We start from the raw sequence: 19,638 nt of genomic DNA, 5'->3' as shown, positions 1-19,638 counted from the left end.
ATCCATTTCCCTTTCATTAGAATTTAAATTCTGAACCTGAATGGTGAGTAGGACTCAATTTTCAATTCCTACAGTATACCCCCCCTCCAAAAGGAATTTAACTTTCCTTTGCATCATTTACTGCTACATCTTAACTGCAAACATTAATATTGTTTTCCACACACAAACTCCAAACAAAATAAAATGTATTTTAAACTGCAGAAGTTCTGGCAAAAAATTAAACTCTCATGTTCTACCATCTAAAAAGCGGATCATTTTAAACACCTGTATATTGTAAATTGACATTTTAATCCAACATTTTTTTGGGAATGATTCTTAAGGAATTAAAACACTGTTTAATAAAACCAAAAATACTTTGGACCTGACATTCTGGTAATAAAGGCAAACATTTCATTTTATTATTCATCTGCACAACAGAGGTCAGAGGATCTCAGTAACTCTACTGAGTAGCACTTAATACAGTAAAACTCTCGGTAACTACAAAAAAAATTCTGTAGAACAATGATTTGCAAACTGGTAAAGTTTAGCTGTACTCTTTATATATACATATAAAAAGAAAAAGACAGTGAAATTAACAAACACTTAAAATATTTCAATTTTTTTTTTTAAACAAGAGAAAAAAAAAGTTTTAATGGCATAGCCCTGCCAACCCTTTCTCCTGGGACTATTCAAACAAGTAATTGTACTGATTGCAAAGGGAGTGCGTGAGTAAGGACTACCCACAGCAGGAAGGGTTTGCAGGACTAGGTCTTATCATATACAGAAAGAATTTTATGTTTAGAACAGATTTTTTTTTATTTTTTTTAAATAAAATCCTCTGAAAGTGCAAGACTTAAAAGAGTGAAATATTTCTAAACAAAATAGTAACTGGTATAAGACCTGTTTCCACCAAAGTGCTGCATGACACAGTACTGTCCATCTTGCATGCAAAAATGCCCCTGGGCAAACTTTTCAATAGCTGTCTAATATTTATGTGGTTGTGTCTTGGATGGTGAATTATAGTTAGTAGTAATCATCAACGCAGCTCTCCATCAGAGGCACTTTTCCATACAGGGCCAGCTGCAAAGGGAAACTGACTGGGATTGAACATTAGCTCATTGCTGCTGAAATAATCTAAAGGAACTCCAAATTTGTAGTCTTTGAGCCTCACTCGGATCTTCTTATAACAGTGTAAATCAGGACTACATCCACTGAAGTCAATACAATTACACCAGTGTAAACGGGAAGGGAATTAGAAATCAGTCTCAGGCCTCTTGCATATGACTCCCAATGAAATAAAGATCTGATTCAAAGTCCATTGATATCACCCAATGGGAGTCTTTTCATTGACTTCAATGGACTTTTGACTAGATCAGGGGTGGCCAACCTGAGAAGGAGTCAGAATTTACCAATGTACATTGGCAAAGAGCCACAGTAATACATCAGCAGCCCCCCCCATCAGCTCCCACCCCCGCTCCCAGCGCCTCCCACCCACCGGCAGCCCTGCTGATCAGCACCTCCCCCTCTCTCCCTGCACCTCCCAATCAGCTGTTTCGGGGCATGCAGAAGTTTGGGGGGGGGGGGGGGGGAGCGAGGGCATGGCAGGCTGAGGGGAGGGGACAGGAAGAGGTGGATTGGGTGCAGGGCCTGTGGCACAGCCAGTGGTTGAGCAGTGAGTACCCCACAGCACACTGGAAAGTTGGCACCTGTAGCTCCAGCCCCGGAGTCGGTGCCTATGCAAGGAGCCGCATATTAACTTCTGAAGAGCTGCATGTGGCTCTGGAGCCACAGGTTGGCCATCCCTGGACTAGATCATAATGTGTTAGTACAGCAGCACCAGGTCCTGCAAACAATGCTAAGAATGTAGGGCATAGATATATATTTTACCATTTGCATTTGGAGAGTTATTCCCAACTCTTCCTAAAATCCTACTAGAAACCCTGTATAAAGCTTCCGAATAAAACAAAGCAGGGATTTTAAATTACATTCAAGCTAGAACAATTTTCAGTGGAAATCTTCATATTCACAGTAGGAGGCAAACCTTTAAAAAAAAAAATACAGTTTATCTCAATCATACCATTGTGACTTGCTGGATATGAACTACTAATTTAATTCTAAATAAAACCTGTATATTACAATGATTATCTAGCCCATTTCAACTTATAGACCACTTCATAAGAGACAAGTACTCGCATAGACTGTATCTCCTCCCCTTCCCAGTTCCCCACAGCTTGATTCTCACTATATTTTATTCTGCAGACCCAGAGACAATGTGGTGGAAGAAGCACATAGGGTCATGTGCCCCCTCAGATTTCTGCCAGGGTTGATATGCCCTGCCCTGAACCCCGCTGCATACCACCAGAACGTTTAAAATGTGTCCCCCCCACTATGAACAGTAGTCTCTGGGCAGACCCATCAAGGAATATGCTCACAGATCACCGATCATCGGTAGACCATATTTTAAGTACGTTTTCTATCATCCTGTTCTGGATAGTTTACAACATTATAAATTGTAATTTGATAAATTGGAACAATCTCACATCCCTTTACTTTCATCAGCACTGAACTGAAATATTTTTGTTAAAAAACAAAGTCTGAGGTTCCCAAATCATTAACAAAAGTTCATCTCAAGTTTCAAGTTACAAATAAATACATTTTAATACAAAACAGTAGCAAAGTCAGCCTGTTGTACCCAGCGTAGAACCATCCACATTTATGGAGTATGTAGGCAATAATCAAATGTATTCACAATTGTAATGTTACGTGGTATATTATGGTAATGATTTGGTATCTCAAAGTTTCTATGCATTTATTTTAAAAAGCATTTCAGTTCATCATTAGGTAACAAACTTTAAAGGATTTTTTTTTTAATTGCATCAACAACAGGGCATGTTTCTCAAAGTACTAACTTCCTCCAGCTCCCATTGAAATAAATGGGAGCTCAGGGTGCTTGGGAAGATCTTGACACTGTGCGGGATCAGATCTATGAATGAATTAGAGACTGGGACTATATGAAAGGAAAAAAACTTTTTCAAACAGATGTTCTAAAAGCAGTGATCGGGTGGAATTTCCCCATGTCTTCTCTGAAGTATCTTTAAATGATAGCATCATGTTCATCACTGTAACAGAAACACAGTAATTAATCATTTGCAAAAGCATCAATGGTCTACAACACAATATCAAAAGTTTCAGAATGTCATGACCCACTTTATTGCCAGCAAGGTTTATTTGCTACTGGCAAGTGCTGAGCACCCACAATGCCTGTATGGGATTTTCTGTTACTCAGTGCTTCTTGGAACCAGGCCTGATGTTAAAACACTTATCTTTCACCACATGCCTTAAGTCTTGCTCAACATATAAGACATTGCAGTGTTTTCATATTTCATTCATCTAGCTAAGTAACTACCAAAGTTCACAATGGGTACATTTTATTCTATCTTCCCTTGCCTATATTAGTGATTGAAGCTAGTCACTATTTCTCTCTCTTCTCTTTTACTCTCAAAAATGAAATTATTTAAAAACAAACAAGACAATTTTCTAGTGTTAATCCTACATGAATTTATGTACTGGATTGCATTTTTTTAATGGCTTCTGAAAACCCCAATCCAATGTAGATACCCTTTTTGGGGCAGGTAAACATTTTGAAACAAATGGCTAATAGTGTATTATTTGGCCAAACAAGACACTTGGGCTCTGCATGTCTTGTTCACCCAACACTCCTGTGACTTCAATTGCTATTACACATCAAATGTTTTACTTGGTGTTTTATTTACTACCCACAGACATTACCACAGCAGTTACACAAACTAAGAGAAACAACAAGTATGTCACCAGAACACAAAGAGAACATTTTTTCTTGCTGCACACAGGCCCAATCCGATATTCTTTGGATATCTGATGCTCCCTTTTTGGCTTTAGAAAAAAGAATCAGCTTTAGAAAAAGAATGGCTCCATTGACCCACAGATTATATACTCTTCAGGGCAGGGATTATCTCTCTGTTACGTTTGTATTGTGCCTAGTACAATTGGGGTGGGATCTATGGGTCTTACTGCAATATAAATAATTATTAATAACAACAGGATTTTAATATAGGGCATTCTGGTAACAAATTTCTTGATGTGTAATGATAGCCTGCATTAGCTGCTTTGCTAATGATGGAGAACTTGCAATCAAAATAAAATGTCTGATGTGTAATAATGGTTGAAGGCAATGAGAGTTTTGGTGGCAAGTCGTCATCTACCTTACTTCTCTTTAAATCAATAATTTTGAAATTTTATCAGAAAAAACAATTAAAGTTTGTTTAGCCTGATTTGTGTCTATAAACCTGCATTGCTTCTTGCTGATGGTTGTGTCACCCTTTTCGGCCTTGACTTTTGGAAGTGCTGAGCATCCAAAACTCCAATTGAAGTCCAGGAGGGAGTTGCTAGTGCCCAATTGCTCTGAAAATAAGACCCCTGATATCTGTTCTTTATATTTTCTCCAATTTCTTCTAGATTTTCCTAACATTTGTATTTAAAGATGCCAAATGGTAACTACCAGGACAGCACTTCTGAGAAACACTTGTTTTTTCCTCCTAATTGTCTAATGCTTTTTCAGTTATCCACACCCCTTTCAAAATAGATTTTACTCGTTTGATAGGTTCATTAACCAGCTCTTAACTTCCACGGTGCATTTCACTCAGATTCACTAATTGGTATATCACATGTTCCAACTGATCAAGTACCTCACTTTACCTGCTTTTTATCAATAGCAATTTTGACAATGTGGTCATTATTTCCTAAGTGTCCATACAGGTCTAACAAGAAAAATAAAGACAAGACAGTTTTTAAAAATGGAGGAGAGTAAAATCAGAGAGGAGTATTCCGTAGAGCGATTCTTGTGAAAGGACAGGGGCAACTAACACTACAGTTCTTTGAAAAGCAGCATTGCCAACTCCCAATTTCATGAAGACTTCCACATGATATGATGTTATTCTCAAAGCCTGGAGTCATGTGAGTACATGAGGCATCTCAGCTTTCCTTGTAAACAAAGATGTTTCTAGTCCTTATTGTTGTGGAGAAAAAGTTAAAAAGCACTAATCAAAAGACTCAAAAAACAAAAAGGCAAATAAAAACAATGTCCATTTTTTAAAATTATTGATTTTAAGTCAATCTTATGATCTTGGGGGGGAAAGGGGGCTGAAACATGACTTTTGAATGCTTAGGGTTGGCAATACTGGGAAAAGACTGGCTGAAAATAAGAGCTAGTTGATGACTCTTGTATGTGCTTCTTTGTTTGGAGGGGGCTGGTGGAGGCTGGATGAACAGTGGGGTGTTGGAAGAGTCAGTGTTGATAATGAGGGGGTGGAGCCATGACTCAATGGATCCTGAGACTAGCAAACAGAATTCAAAAGAGGGAGATGTACCAGAATCCCTTGACACTATCAAGTTCTAACAAACACCTTCAATTGACATGGAGAATGGAAACCATAGGGAGTAAGGCAATCCAGTGTAAAGACATTCCAGCTTCTGTCCCAGAGGGTCTAACACCCCAGGGTGAGATTACAGTTTGGACAGTAGTGCACAATGGAAAAAGAGAGAAGGCAGCTTAGTAAGAAAAGCAAAAGACATCCTCTGAACCTATACAGTTGAAATATGTCCTGACAAAATAACTATTGTTCCCCTACAAGAAGGAGTAACATACCACTAATAAACCAAAAATATGCAGTAGCTTGATCAGTGACTAAGAAACAAGTACTGCATGGGATTAAAAAATAAAGCAGAGACAAGTGATCCTAATTAGTGACTCTACAGCAAGGAACCCAGCCCAAGATGTGACCCATATAAAAAAAACAGGCACCAGGATGAAGGATCCTAATACTTAGTCCTGCCAAGAGTGCAGGGGACTGGACTAGATGACGTCGCAAGGTCCCTTCCAAGCCTATGATTCTATGATCTGGTAATGAATGTGATGAGAAACCTAGAAAATGATAGGGGCATTTCCACTAACTCTAACCCATACAGGAACAAGTGAAGGGAGTGTTAGGTAAGAAACAAAAGACCAAGTTATCTGACTTCAGGGATTTGGGAAGAGACCTGAAGGCAGACTCAATACATGTGATCTCTTGCAGAGTCAAAAGTAAGATAGGCGACAAACCAGGAGATGCGCCTGTATTGTAGAGAGGAGGATTTGAGGTTTACTTCAACATTTTCAAACATGAGTGCTCCAGGTTAGGCTTAAGTTTGTAAATGTTGGCTATAGATCATTGGAATGCTCTCTGTGATGAGGGGTGACTGATTTAGACAGTCTCTGCTTAAGCAGATGGGGTAATAAACCCTGGATTCAAAACTGGCTTGTTAGCCAGTCTATAAATTATGGTAGATTGTAAGGAGGAAAGAGGGATAATTTAATTCCAAGAATCTGATATGTGAATCCAACACATCCAGGATAACATAGAAAGTGGAATTGCTCTACTACAGAAAATGAAGAATAAGAAAAAATACCATCAAAAGAGTCTACACGCAGATGGAAAGGAATGAGAAACTAAGAAGAAGAAATAAAAGTGCCGACAAATGATTATTTATTGACCATACAGCTACTGGAATGTCACCACAGATAGGTACAATAAGTACAGGAGGGATAGAGAGGAAAGTAGAGGAAGAGTAGCTATATGCAGAATACCAAGAAATGATAGGACTGGTGAGTGTGCAGATGTGAGAGAGAGAGATAAGGGTCTGGGTGAGAGAGAGAATTCTTCAGGCATCAGAGTTCATGGAAGAAATATTCAGCAGTGAAGAATTCTAGTAAATATTAACATGCAAAATTCTGAAAGAGGACTGGAGGTTCTAAAAGGCAGCACAATTACAGCATAACAGTAATACGCAAAAAAAGAAAGCAGAGAACAAGAGATGATCAATATATCTTTCTGAGGAACTTCTCAAAAGATCTGAGGGTTAACCCCTCCACCCCCCAAAAACCCAACCCTAACCCTGTAGTGGAAATGGAGAAGGAAGTGGAACAAGATTAGAATCAGTCAGACATAAACAAGGACAACAAAAAAAGCAGAATGAATGAATTTAGACTAGCCAAAGGGCAGGGGAGTAAGAAAGGATTTTACAGAACAGATTAGAATTATTATTTATTTGTATTATTGCAGTGCCTAGCATAATGGTGCATTGTGCTAGGCACGGTACAAACAAGTAGCTTAAAATCTAAGCAAGAAAATCCCCAATAAAGATAGGCCCCATGAATAAATAAGGATCATTTGAGGAGGTGACACTGATGAAGGCTCCAAGCAGCTGAGATACTGACCTGCCTTTTTAAAAAAAAATCTCCATTGAGCAAGAAAGTAGAGCATTTTCTTCTCTTCATTTCCAACAAGAAACCAACAAATTAACAGGGGAACACGCCTCCAAAAAACTTACATGGTTCTGTACTGAACACCTCTTCTTGAGTGATATGTTTTACATCCAACGTAGAGAATGGCTAACATTCCAAGTGTCAGCACAATGCCACCGAAAAAACTGCCCACATCAAATCTGGAAGTTCTGGCTAGCACAGTTGCAGATTTGGGCGTGGCTAAGAAGAAAACAAAAAGACAGTTTTTATGACGTTTGTAACTTTGGATGTAATGTACTGAGAGTGTAGTTCTCTCTGTCTAGGTTCTTATATACTCTCTGCCCAATCATCACATCATCTGAGGACCTCAGATGACAACTTTATACTGTGCTGCTGGTAAAATATCAACCAACTCCACTGGAACCCAGAGCCACATTCCTAAGTGCCGGATTCTGGCCAGCTTCAGCACATACAATGAGTGAGGAGGATGGCACTAGAAGCCACTCTCCTCCCTTATACACTTGCACACGGGTTGGCAAGAGTCCAATTGGCAGGCAACTCCCTCTATCCCCACACCTCTTTCTGCCCCAGTCAGTGGAGCTGGCCAGGCATGGAGTGGAAAGCGTGACAAACTCTCTTCAAGGTTGGTGCTTTCCAGAGATCCACAGGAGAGCTGGAATTTTGGAACAGCAAACAAACCGATCATCATAATTGAATATTCATTTCCATAGATTCCTGCGCTATGATATATTTTTCCCCACACACTTTTCCTTAGAAACTACTAGTCCACCTGAATCAAGACTCATAGCATTAACTCCTAACTCAGTGGGTTAGGAAAACTGGGTTTCCCACCTGTAGATACAGCTATTCAGCCCAACAGAAACCTGCACAATCACCGTCCACCTATGACAGGTTCCTGCCCCAGAGATCATGTGCCTGGGTAACCCACCCCACACCTTCGCCCAGGCAGATTCTAATCCCCAAGTGGTTTAACCAATCGAACATCCCAATCAAAAGATGCAATTTGAGCTGATGTGGCCAACTAAATGTGCCATGGCACCTAATGAGGTTAACAGGCATTTCCCACGTTAAAAGGCTTCACCTAACTTGAAGCACATGATCTGTTTATAAGTGTCAATGATGAAAGTGGTTTGGATCAGCAGATGCCTGCTAGGAAACATTGACTGACAGCTTTATATTCATATGAGTAAAGGTTGTCAGATGTGAAGTGTAATTCACTCAGTGTGGCACTCTGTCCCCCTCTACTGGTGCCTGGCCACACACAGGGGTTCACGAGTCTGTTACAGTCTTGGCTAACAGATCTTTCAGCTCAGGCAGTAGAGGCTCATGTGTTTAGATCTAGCAGTCCCAAATTCAACCCTGCCGCCAATGACCGATCCAGGGACATGGTGTTAAATAAGCTCAGTAGGGCCTATACTTCCTAAATGGAATTGTTATGCACAGGAGCTGTATTGGGCAAAAAGAGGTTATTTAGATTATTAGTTGAGTTCAACTGGAAATTTAGATTTGGGGCTTATGATGAAATCCTCTCCCAAACTGAATTATTGCCTTCAAAGAAAACAGAACTGACGGAATGACAGAAATACAGAAAAGGAGTTCTTTAGCCTCCTGCAGAGTTCCTGCTGTCTTCTATAACAGGCTTTTACCCAACATGGCTCTCATTTAGAAGAGAGAATGGCTTATCTTTTTAGCCAACAAGTAGAGTCTTTCTTGGCTTCACTGCCAGCACACTAACAGATGTTAGTTAACTGTATAACTGTTGCAAGATGGTAAGATGGTGTTGTCGTTACAGTTTTTTCCCTGTTATAGGCACAGAGATAACTCTTGGAAATTCTTCTCCAGCATCTGGAGGTTGTAAGTCATCAACTAACTGAACTCAGCAAGTGTGACTGGCTTGGCTGGTATCAAAGAATAACAGAAGCTGGAGATAAGAGAGACTTATTATGTTATCTAATGTGTGTCACCTTTCCAATGCACAGTTGTTACCTATTATGTTTGTACTGATGTATTTGTTGATTTCAATTTCAATTTTCATAGCAGTAGAGAGAGGACATATTTTGGTCATATGAAGGTCTGATGAACAGCTGCTAAAAAAGTACCCTACTGGTAGGTCAGTATAAACGATCTAATCCATCATGAACAATCAAGCCATCATATCAGTTAACTGTTCTTGTAAAACACAAGTGTCTCTGAACTCAAAATACTGAGTCACCACTAACAGTGTATGAGATATAATTCCATCCCCTAATACCTCAACAAAAAAACAATCAAATCTTACATTAACCTTTGAGTACACTGTCCTTACATTAGCTTGAGGATTGGATTTTCAAAATGTCTTAAAGGAGTAGGATGCCCATTTCAAAGCCCCAGGTAACATTTTCAAAATTGACTTAGAGTCCTACGTTCTTAAGTCATCTTAACAAAATTTCCTTCTTATTTAAGTGTTGACAGGTCAGAATCTGACCTCAATTATACCTGTGTAAATCTTTCTGTGGAGTTACTCAAGATTTACATCAATAACTCAGTAGATTCTTCTTTCTTTTAAGGAAATTTGGAATGCTACAGTTCATAAACAATGGAAAAACAGGTCTAAAATGCCCAATCAGGTAAAACTACAATTAGCTGTAAGTCTGGCATGTTTATTTCCTGAATATGAATTCATAACCATGTTGTGCCATTTAAAAATCTCAAGTGCACATTGGGTCAAATGGCCTTTTCCTAATGCTAAAGTAACCAGAGATACTTAGAGCAAGCTTTCAAGATTGCAGAGCAATGCAGATAACAGAAGAATATAAGTTAGCACACTGTGGGAAATAGGCAGCAGTCTATCGTACGTACCTGTTACGGAGCTGGAAGGAGACATAGTCTTGGAAGTGGTCACTGTGACACTGGCTGTTGATTGTATGGTTGTTGTGAGTTTTGAGGTGGTGGTTGATATAGTTGTCAGGTTGGTGGTGCTGGTGGTGGTTGTCAGGTTGGTGGTGCTGGTGGTGGTGGTCTGGGGGGCGGTTGTTTTGGTAGAACCTATAAATAGTGTACAATAATGATATCACATGGAAAATTATATTTAAAAAAAGAAGATGCTAATTGTGAATGAAACTGCAGCTTTTGATTAACACTATTTTGAAAGAGTCCCTATGTCAAAAATAGCTATTTTTGCTCCTTTACAAAACTGTCCCTTCAGAAAGGAGGAATCACATTAATCACTTTGGGTGTTGTTCTGCTCCCACAGGCACCTATGCTCCAGCACGTTGTTATCGGGTCTCAGAGGCCACCTACCCACGTGCATTTCCTAAACTGCTAGTCCCCAGTGCTGACCTCCAGAAGTGGGTGACAGGGCCCTCTGCTGTGTAATCTGCTCTGTCCTGTGCCTAGCTAGAGCCCACATTTGGAAGTTCATTATGCATGATGCATTTCTTCATCCTGCTTTTTCTTTACTTGAGCTCAGAGCCATAACAGAAGAGAGGTGGGTTTGACTTCTGCAAATTATTAGCAACAATTGTTCACTTTCATCTGTGTCCCATTAACATCTGAATTCCAAAGCGCTTGTGAATTCAATTATGCTCATGTCCATTAGGTGAGAATATTGTAAATACAAACATTATGGTTGTAAGCCCCCTCCACACCCAAAAAGAGGAAAAATTCTGATCAATTTCACAAGTGTACTTCAGAGACTCTGCTGAATTCAATAGAATTAATTTGTATTTACAATGATCTAAATGCGATAGGAATCTGGCCTTGAAAAACAATTTTACTATAAAATACCAGTATATTTATATTGCTCCAATTAAAGTCTATGGCAAAACTCCAACAGGCTTCAGCGATTATTCCTAAATTCATAAGTTCCTCTTGAAGATGATACTCACTCTACTTACATAGCAGGTGTGTCAAACCCTGTTTATATACAGAGATTTCTGTGCCCAACCCTACTCCTAATTATGACCTCAATTTAGGAAAGTAACCCCAATCAGGAAAGCCCTTAAGCACATGCTTTACTGCTGAAGTTACGCAGGTGCTTAAGTGCTTTCATGATTCAGGGCTTTGTGCAAGTGTTTGCAGGACAGAGCTTTTAGAGTTTTCAACATGACAAATCTTAATTAATCATAGAACCATAGGACTGGAAGGGACCTCAAGAGGTCATCTAGTCCAGTCCCCTGCACTCATGGCAGGACTAAGTATTACCTAGAACAGGGGTTGGCAACCTTTCAGAAGTGGTGTGCCAAGTCTTCATTTAGTCACTCTATGTTAAGGTTTTGAGTGCCAGTAATACATTTTAATGTTTTTAGAAGGTCTCTTTCTCTAAGTCTATAATATATAATTAAACTATTGTTGTATGTAAAGTAAATAAGGTTTTAAAAATGTTTAAGAAGCTTCATTTAAAATTAAATTAAAATGCAGAGCCCCCCAGACCGGTGGCCAGGACCCGGGCAGCGTGAGTGCCACTGAAAATCAGCTCACGTGCCGCCTTTGGCGCACGTGCCATAGGTTGCCTACCCCTGGTCTAGAGCAGTGGTTCTCAACCTATTTACCGTTGTGGGCCACATAGGCAGCTCTCTGTGTTATGTGGGCCACATCCACACAATATATATACTGCCTGTACAGCTACCAAAAAGGTTTAGCATTTGCTATATGACAGCAATACGATATACATCTTTCATTTCAACGCTGGCAAATGTCTACCCAGAGCATTTTAAATCAGCAAAATGAGTCAAAACATTAACTGTTAAAATCAATTAATTTCCTGTAAGGGTCGCATTGCTTCGTGTATTACCACCCCCACTTCTGTGGGGCTTCTGGCAGCGTGGCTGTGCTGAGCACCCGGAGAGCATGGTTGCAGAGCCTGCTTGCAAAGATGGGGTACCCTGCTTGATGCAGGGTACCCTACAGCCAGGGACTCTCCTCCATATACCCAGCCCCCTCCACCCAGAGGCTGCCCTCAGCCAAGTAATACCACCCCATCACCCAACCCCAGCATCCAGACCCCACCGACACTGGGCTGGCACACATACCTGCCCTGTAGAGCCAGGGTGCCCTGTCCAGGGCAAAATGCCCCCCTTCATAGGGATTGCCCCCTCCAGCATCCCATCCCCCACCCAGGGACACCCAGCCTCCCCAAGGACTGCCCCTCAGCTCTCCACCCCCTCATTTAGGGACTGTGCACCAATATCTAGCCCCCTATTCAGGGACTGCTGCCAGCCTCCAGTCCTACACCTAGAGTCTGTCCCCCATGACCCAGCTGCACCCTCTTCCTGTGATCTTAGCCCCCTGCATCCTCCTCCCAGCTCCACAGCTCCCCGCCCCCTCCTCCCTACACCCCCGCGATCACTGGTCTCCTACCTCGGCAGCAGGTAGCTCAGCCATGCAGCCTGCCCGCTCCTGCTGTCCTAGGGCTGGGGAGCCTACTCCAGCCGATGTCATTGAACCCACGATTCTGCAGGGTGTGAGAGCGCTGGCCATACTAATGTTGTTACGCCCAACCCTGCCAGGATGGGGGGCTGACGCCACTGGGCCTGATCCTGCATCTCCGCATTTTTACACCCTCTCCGCCAGCTCTGCACCTGGGGCAGGTGCCCCTCATGCCCCACCCTAGTTTCAGCCCTGATGATGTCACATGAGCTGCAGCTGTGTGCTGATTGGGCTGTAAGTGGGTCATGGGTTGAGAACCACTGATCTAGATCATCCCTGACAGGTGTTTGTCTAACCTACTCTTAAAATCTCCAATGACAGAGATTCCACAACCTCCCTAGGCAATTTATTCCAGTGCTTAACTATCCTGATAGGAAGTTTGTCCTAATATTCAATCTAAACCGCCCTGGCTGTAATTTAAGTACATTGCTTTTTGTCTTCTCCTCAGTGGTTAAAGAGAACAATTTTTCTCCCTCCTCCTTGCAACAACTTTTTATGTACTTGAAAACTGTTACCATGTTCCACAATTTTTTCAATCTTCCCTCAAACATCATGTTTTCTAGGCCTTTAATCATTTTTGTTGCTCTTCTCCGGACTCTCTCCAATTTGTCTACATCTTTCCCGAAATGTGGCACACAGAACCAGACACAATACTCCACTCGAGGCCTAATCAGTGCAGAGTAGAGTGGAATAACTACTTGTTGTGTCTTGCTTACAACACTCCTGCTAATACATCCCAGAATGATCTTTGCTTTTTTGCAAAAGTGATACACAGTTGACTCATATTTAGCTTGTGATCCACTATAACCCTCAGATCCCTTTCCACAGTACTCCTTCCTAGGCAGTCATTTCCCATTATGTTGCAATTGATTGTCCCTTCCTAAGTGGAGTACTTTGCATTTGTCCTTATTGAATTTCATCCTATTTACTTCAGACCGTTTCTCCAGTTTGTCCAGATCATTTTGAATGTTAATCCTCTCCTCCAAAGCACTTGCAACCCCTCCCAGCTTGGTATCGTCTAGAAACTTTTTAAGCGTACTCTCTATGCCATTATCTAAAACATTCATGAAGATATTGAACCAAACCAATCTCAGAACTGATCCCTGCGGGACTCCATTTGATATGCCCTTCCAGCTTGACTGTGAACCACTGATAACTACTCTGTGGGAATGGTTTTCCAACCAGTTATGCACCCACCTTATAGAAGCTCCATCTAGGTTGCATCTCCCTAGTTTGTTTATGAGGTCATGCGAGCCAGTATCAAAAGCCTTATCAAAGTCAAGAGATACCATATCTGCCACTTCCCCTTATCCACAAGGCTTGTCTTTTGTATCACTTCTGAAACCACAGCACAAAAGAATACCTATCGGATATATATTAGACCCAGGATTCCACTCCTTGTTCAGCACCATATTACTTCTTACCGAATGTCATTCTTACAGAGAAGTTTTATTTAAAACTTGAGAAGCCACATTTTGATTTTAGGAATGAGGTTCTCCCAAAGATTGAGTAGCACTGCTTCAAATGCAGCTGAGAACAAGAAAAAGAATTGAGAGGCTGCAGTACAGATCTACCAGACTGTGAAATAAACTTTAAAGGGGAAGTGGTAGAAACCTTACTCCTTGAGAAATTTAAAACTGGACTCATCAAAATGTTAGAAAATATATGGTAGAGAACACTACACCATCCCCATAATAAATAAGATGTATCACTCTCCTTTGATACTGTGAGATGGCACATCATATCCCTCATATGCAGTTCAAAGGCAACATTCATTCAGATTAAATATCTGGCGCTGTTCCATTCATGTGCTTACCTTGTAGCAATTAGGAAATTCAGCTCCTCTCTGAAGCATGTGTAAAACACATTAAGTAAAATACAAAACACATTTTAAAAATGATATGCAAACCCTCCAAATGGCACAATCACCTGTAAATCTCAGAACAGCCCTTACCATAGGTAGTATTTAAGATTTCACTTAGGGCTTGAACCTGCAGGGGAGGGGACAAGGGTTGACAAAAAGTAGTGCTGAGCTACCAGAAGGGTTGCTGAGCTTTGTTCCTTATAATCCAGTACAGTGGAGTAAACTGGGATGAGGCTCATACTGCTGGTAGGTGGACTGGCAAGGACCACTGTTTCCAGTGTAAGCTATGAGATAGATACCTTTGGGACCCTCAGACTTTTTGGTCACCAGCTGGCTCTGGTCTTTGGTCACCGGCTGGCTCTGCTGGCCTTGTTTTTGAAGAGAAGGTCTTAAACACACTCGACAGAGCCACAACTACTGGGTGGTAGCATGATTAAAACAACTGGTGATAACACACACTTGCATTCACTGGATTGTCACCCATGCCCTTTCTCCTTGCCACATTACACCCTGGGCTCTGACAGTTGAGCTCGGTTCTTACCCAGCTCTTATATAACACTTTTCATCATCAAATCCCAAAGCACTTTACAAAATGAAAGCAGTATCATTATCCCCATTTTTCAGATGGGGAAACTGAGGCATGGGGCAGGAAAGTGATTTGCTCAAGGTCACCCAGCAGGCCAGTGGCAGAGCCAGGAACAGATCCCAGGTCTCCAGAATCCTAGTCCAGTGCTCTCTCCACTACATGCCTCCAGATACTTACATGGCCTCCATTGCCATAGTATCTGGATGATACTCTGAATTTATCCTCATAACACATCTGTATGGTACAGAAGTTGCACTGTCCAAATTTTACAGATGTGAAACCAAGGCACTGGTTGGAAATTGACTTGACCGTGGCTACACAGGCAATCTGTCACAGAGCCAGAATTTAATGTAGATCTTGAGTCAAAATCCAGAGTCAAACAAAAGCCCATCATTACCAGTAATAGATGGTCTGCAGAGCAAATTATCCCTGATGACAACTACACCTGCTTTCATATCATCAGTCTAAAGAGTGCACGGATGCCACTGAAGCTGGAGGCTATAGGCATGAGTCTATAGTGCTTACACACAACAGCCAGCAACAAATTCAGTCTGGCTATAAGCAAGGTAACTCTTCCCTCTGAATCAGTACAGACCCAATGCCCTAACCCAGTGATGGAATGCTTCTGAAGGTCCTGCCTTGTAAATGAGATGTGTCCAACTGTGGTCATTGAGGAGTGATATGGGGCAATAGTCTTCAATGTGGCTACCTAAATTTTGCCTAAATTTCCCCCGAAGGTATAACTGGCTACAATATTCTTCAGCTCATGACCCGATGTTCCTATGCAACAATAAATAACTGTGATGTCTCCCCCATAGATGTCTGAATTTCAGTGGTGGGTGAAGTGATTCTTGTGTTTTAAAAGTGTGCTGAAGTCATTTGGAATAAAAAATAAAACAATATAAAGGATGGATTTCTTATACTAATGCATGTCAGTTAACGATATTCACTGTACTTTTCACAACAGAGAAAACAGAAATGGAACATATTACTGATGGCAGTTATTCAGTCATGAAAAAGACAAAATTAACATACATTCCAAATTTTAAAATTATTCAACCATTTTCTTGAAACTTGGTTTATTCCTTGGATTTCAGTGAGATCCAAAGATACAAAAGAGAGCAACTCTGAACTTTGTAGCTCCAGTCATTTGAGTAGTCACTGTACAAAATGTTTAATCAGAACATATAGAGGGAAGCATGTAAGATTTTTCCTCCCCCCAATTAAAAACTCAAAAATAACTCAGCTGTTTCTATTCAGTGTTTCCCCACCCACACACAAGAAATTTGTTTGAGAAAATCATGAGCAACTGAAGGAGGCACATATAGAAGCTAGAGACCAATCTAGACTATAGTGTGCTCAACTTGCGGCCATTCTAGCAATACCATATGCTCTTTCACCTCCAAGATAATGAATCCTGTCATGAAATCACAGATTAATCCAAATCAGTAGGTGGTTAAACCAATCAAATATTACATAAACAAAAATAGAAAATCATAGCACTATTTATATGTAATTTAAAGGGCACAATATATAAACACTAACCAGATCAATTGTAGGATTTTTTTACAACAGCTAACTTAGTAATGATTAAGAACTTGACTGCACCGTTAAAAAGCTTAAAAAGTGTAATTAAAAAGGGTTATCACACAATTTAAAAGTTTAACTCACCCAATGTAGTCGTGCGAGTGACATTTATGCCTAAAAGGAAGAAAAAAATAAATAAATCCAATGCTTAGACATAAAAATCAAGGGTTTTTTGGTATTAAAATGCATTACAAAACCGCAGTTACCTATTGCTTACATCTTGTTTTGACTTGCTGATGGCAGAGTGCCTGGCTGCAGCTCCTTCTGCCACATAATTAATCCATGGTGAAACACTGGTTTAGAATCTACACTTGATGTCTTTGTGCAAGTCCCATTAACAGAAATTGGAGCTCTGGGTGTGTCCTAATGTCCTGATCCAACGCTCACTGAATGAATAGAAGGACTCCCACGGACTCCGATGGGCTTTGGATCAGGTGCTAAGGGAAGAAAATGCCCCCCAGATGCTGATTTTAATTCAATACCCACAAATAAACCTCTCCCCAACACGTGCCGCCACCTCAACTACTCCACTCTGGCTATGTCTCCTATACGATGTGCAGGCTGCACTCTTGAACCCCAACTCTGGGGAGAGCAAGACGATGCTGGCTGGCAATGCAGATTGTCCTTCTTTGAAAGAGCCATGTAGCTCCTTTTCAAATGAATGACATCTTTACTGAATTCTGGGGTTGAACTGGAGCAGTGTCTCGTAACTGGCTCCTTGTTACATGAAGGTTTCAGACATCCACCTAGAAAGATCTTCCGACATGGAGAATTGTATCAAACATCAATGCTAACTGCTCTCCTACTCCAAAAGATAAAACCTGAACAAAACAGGAGTCTATTCAAAAACAAGGAAAATCCCAGTGAAAGGGTTTCAAGTCTTAGGTTTTTATTTTTAAAATGTCCATCACTTCCAAACAGACTGTGTAGTAATATATATATATATATATATATGTGGTTCTGTGGGTCTGCTCATGGCCCAGGAACTCTATTTATCTATCTGTGTAATCCTATAGATATATACACCTCTACCTCGATATAACGCTGTACTCTGAAGCCAAAAAATCTTACCGCATTATAGGTGAAACCGCATTACATTGAACTTGCTTTGATCCACCGGAGTGCGCAGCTCCGCCCCCCCGGAGCACTGCTTTACCACGTTATATCCAAATTCGTGTTATATCAGGTCACGTTATATCGATGTAGAGGAGTACATGATTACACATGTGGTTCCTAGGCCATGAGCAGACACACTGAACCACGATATACAAACCTTGAGTCACCCCCAAAAACGTCTTTGCTCTCTTATTCAAAGGGATTTTGATAAAGTTCCTCAGCACGTTTGCACTCGCAGTCCCATTCTGAACTATCTTTTTTTTCTTATTGTACTAAGACTATAGTGCTCAGTGACACAGTAAGCCTTTTCTTTACAGAAAAGAGGTATATTTTCTATACACCGGCCTCTTGCAGTTTATTTAGTTTCAATAATTTCCAACATGAAGGGTGAGCTTTTCACAGGCACAAAAAGGAATTAGTGAAAGCCAGTGTGAGCTGGGCACCCAATTCCTCTTTTGTGTCTTTGAAGAAGAAAAAAAAAAAATCTTACCCTTCATATTTTACCAGCCAATCCAAGATGAAAGAACATCAGATAGCAACAGAAGAAAAACATCTGTCCTTTTATCTTTCTACTTCGCCTATTAATTTTCCCCTAGAAGACCAGCTGTACTCTGATATGCATAATGCTAAACATACCTAGATTGCATTATTTCATATTTATTACTTAAAAAGGGAAAACAACTAATAATGCAATTAAATGTCATATGTTTTTGTTTTATTTTTAAAAGATAAATCACAATTCTTATGATGGTATGAGCATGATAAATTACCTGCGTTGAAAGATATACTGGACACTTTCAGTCAAATATTTAGCGTGCATAAAGAAGGCATCAGTTCCGAATACTAATTTTTAGTGCATATTCCGACTCACCACAAGTGTAAAAAGATCTAGTGTCACATCCAAATGCATCCATAATTTTACGCACCACAGTATGGCATGTTTAATGATTATCACTGTGATTGCCTCTTAAAATAAAACAAATCCTATTTTCTCTAGAGGAAACGGGATTCTTCTACTTACTGCTAACAAATAGAGAAATTTTTCACCAACACTGTAAAAAACTTTTTCTAGCAAAAAACTAAACGACAAGATTTGGAGTTGAATCACTAATTAATTCAGGCAAGTTCTATGGCCTATGTTATGCAGGAGGTCAGACTAGAGGATGACAGTGGTCCCTTCTGTCCTTAAAATTGACGAATCTGTTTCAAATGGGTGTGTGTGTTAGGGCAGGTCTACACTATGGGGCTCAGTTGACCTAAGTTATGCAACTCCAGCTATGTGAATAACGTAGCTGGTGTCGACGTAGCTTAGGTCGACCTTTTGCAGTGTCTACACCGTGCTGGGTCAATGGGAGAAACTCTCCCATCAACTTACCTTATGCTTCTCGTTTCGGTGGAGTACCAGAGTTGCCGGGAGAGCGATCGGCAGTCGATTTAGCGGGTCTTCACTAGACCCGCTAAATCGACCCCCAATGGATTGATTGTCACGCATTGATCCCCCGGTAAGTGGAGACATGCCCTTAAAGTTTACTTATATTGTAAGCTGTTTGAGCAGAAACAGTCTTTTTGTTAGGTTTGTACAGTGCTTAGCACAATGGGACTTCGGCCTTTACTTGCTACCACAATACAAATAATAATAAAGCTAGTACCTCTACAGGAAACCTGGATTTAAGAACCATCTTGAGTGTGAACACAATCCACATTTGACAATGGTTTAAAATGTGACATCAAATTCTGTTGAGGACAGGGTAACTGTAAAAT

General features: G+C 40.6%; 1 protein-coding gene across 1 annotated transcript in view; it reads right to left on the bottom strand.

The window, feature by feature from the left end:
- Nucleotides 1–376: 376 nt before the first annotated feature.
- Nucleotides 377–19,638, bottom strand: part of TMEM123 (transmembrane protein 123) — a 34,309-nt gene continuing 15,047 nt past the window's right edge. The window contains exons 3-6 of the mRNA XM_054015579.1: nucleotides 16,846–16,875; nucleotides 10,157–10,342; nucleotides 7,384–7,537; nucleotides 377–3,098 (exon numbers count right to left, since the gene is read on the bottom strand). Coding sequence (XP_053871554.1) covers nucleotides 3,074–3,098; nucleotides 7,384–7,537; nucleotides 10,157–10,342; nucleotides 16,846–16,875 — 395 coding nt within the window. The 3' untranslated portion in view covers nucleotides 377–3,073. The remainder of the gene's footprint in view (nucleotides 3,099–7,383; nucleotides 7,538–10,156; nucleotides 10,343–16,845; nucleotides 16,876–19,638) is intronic.

This window comes from Malaclemys terrapin, chromosome 1 (assembly GCF_027887155.1).
Source record: "Malaclemys terrapin pileata isolate rMalTer1 chromosome 1, rMalTer1.hap1, whole genome shotgun sequence".
Taxonomy (NCBI): Eukaryota; Metazoa; Chordata; order Testudines; family Emydidae; genus Malaclemys; species Malaclemys terrapin.
Note: the sequence above shows the minus strand (reverse complement) of the source record. Positions and strands in the feature narration are given on the sequence as shown.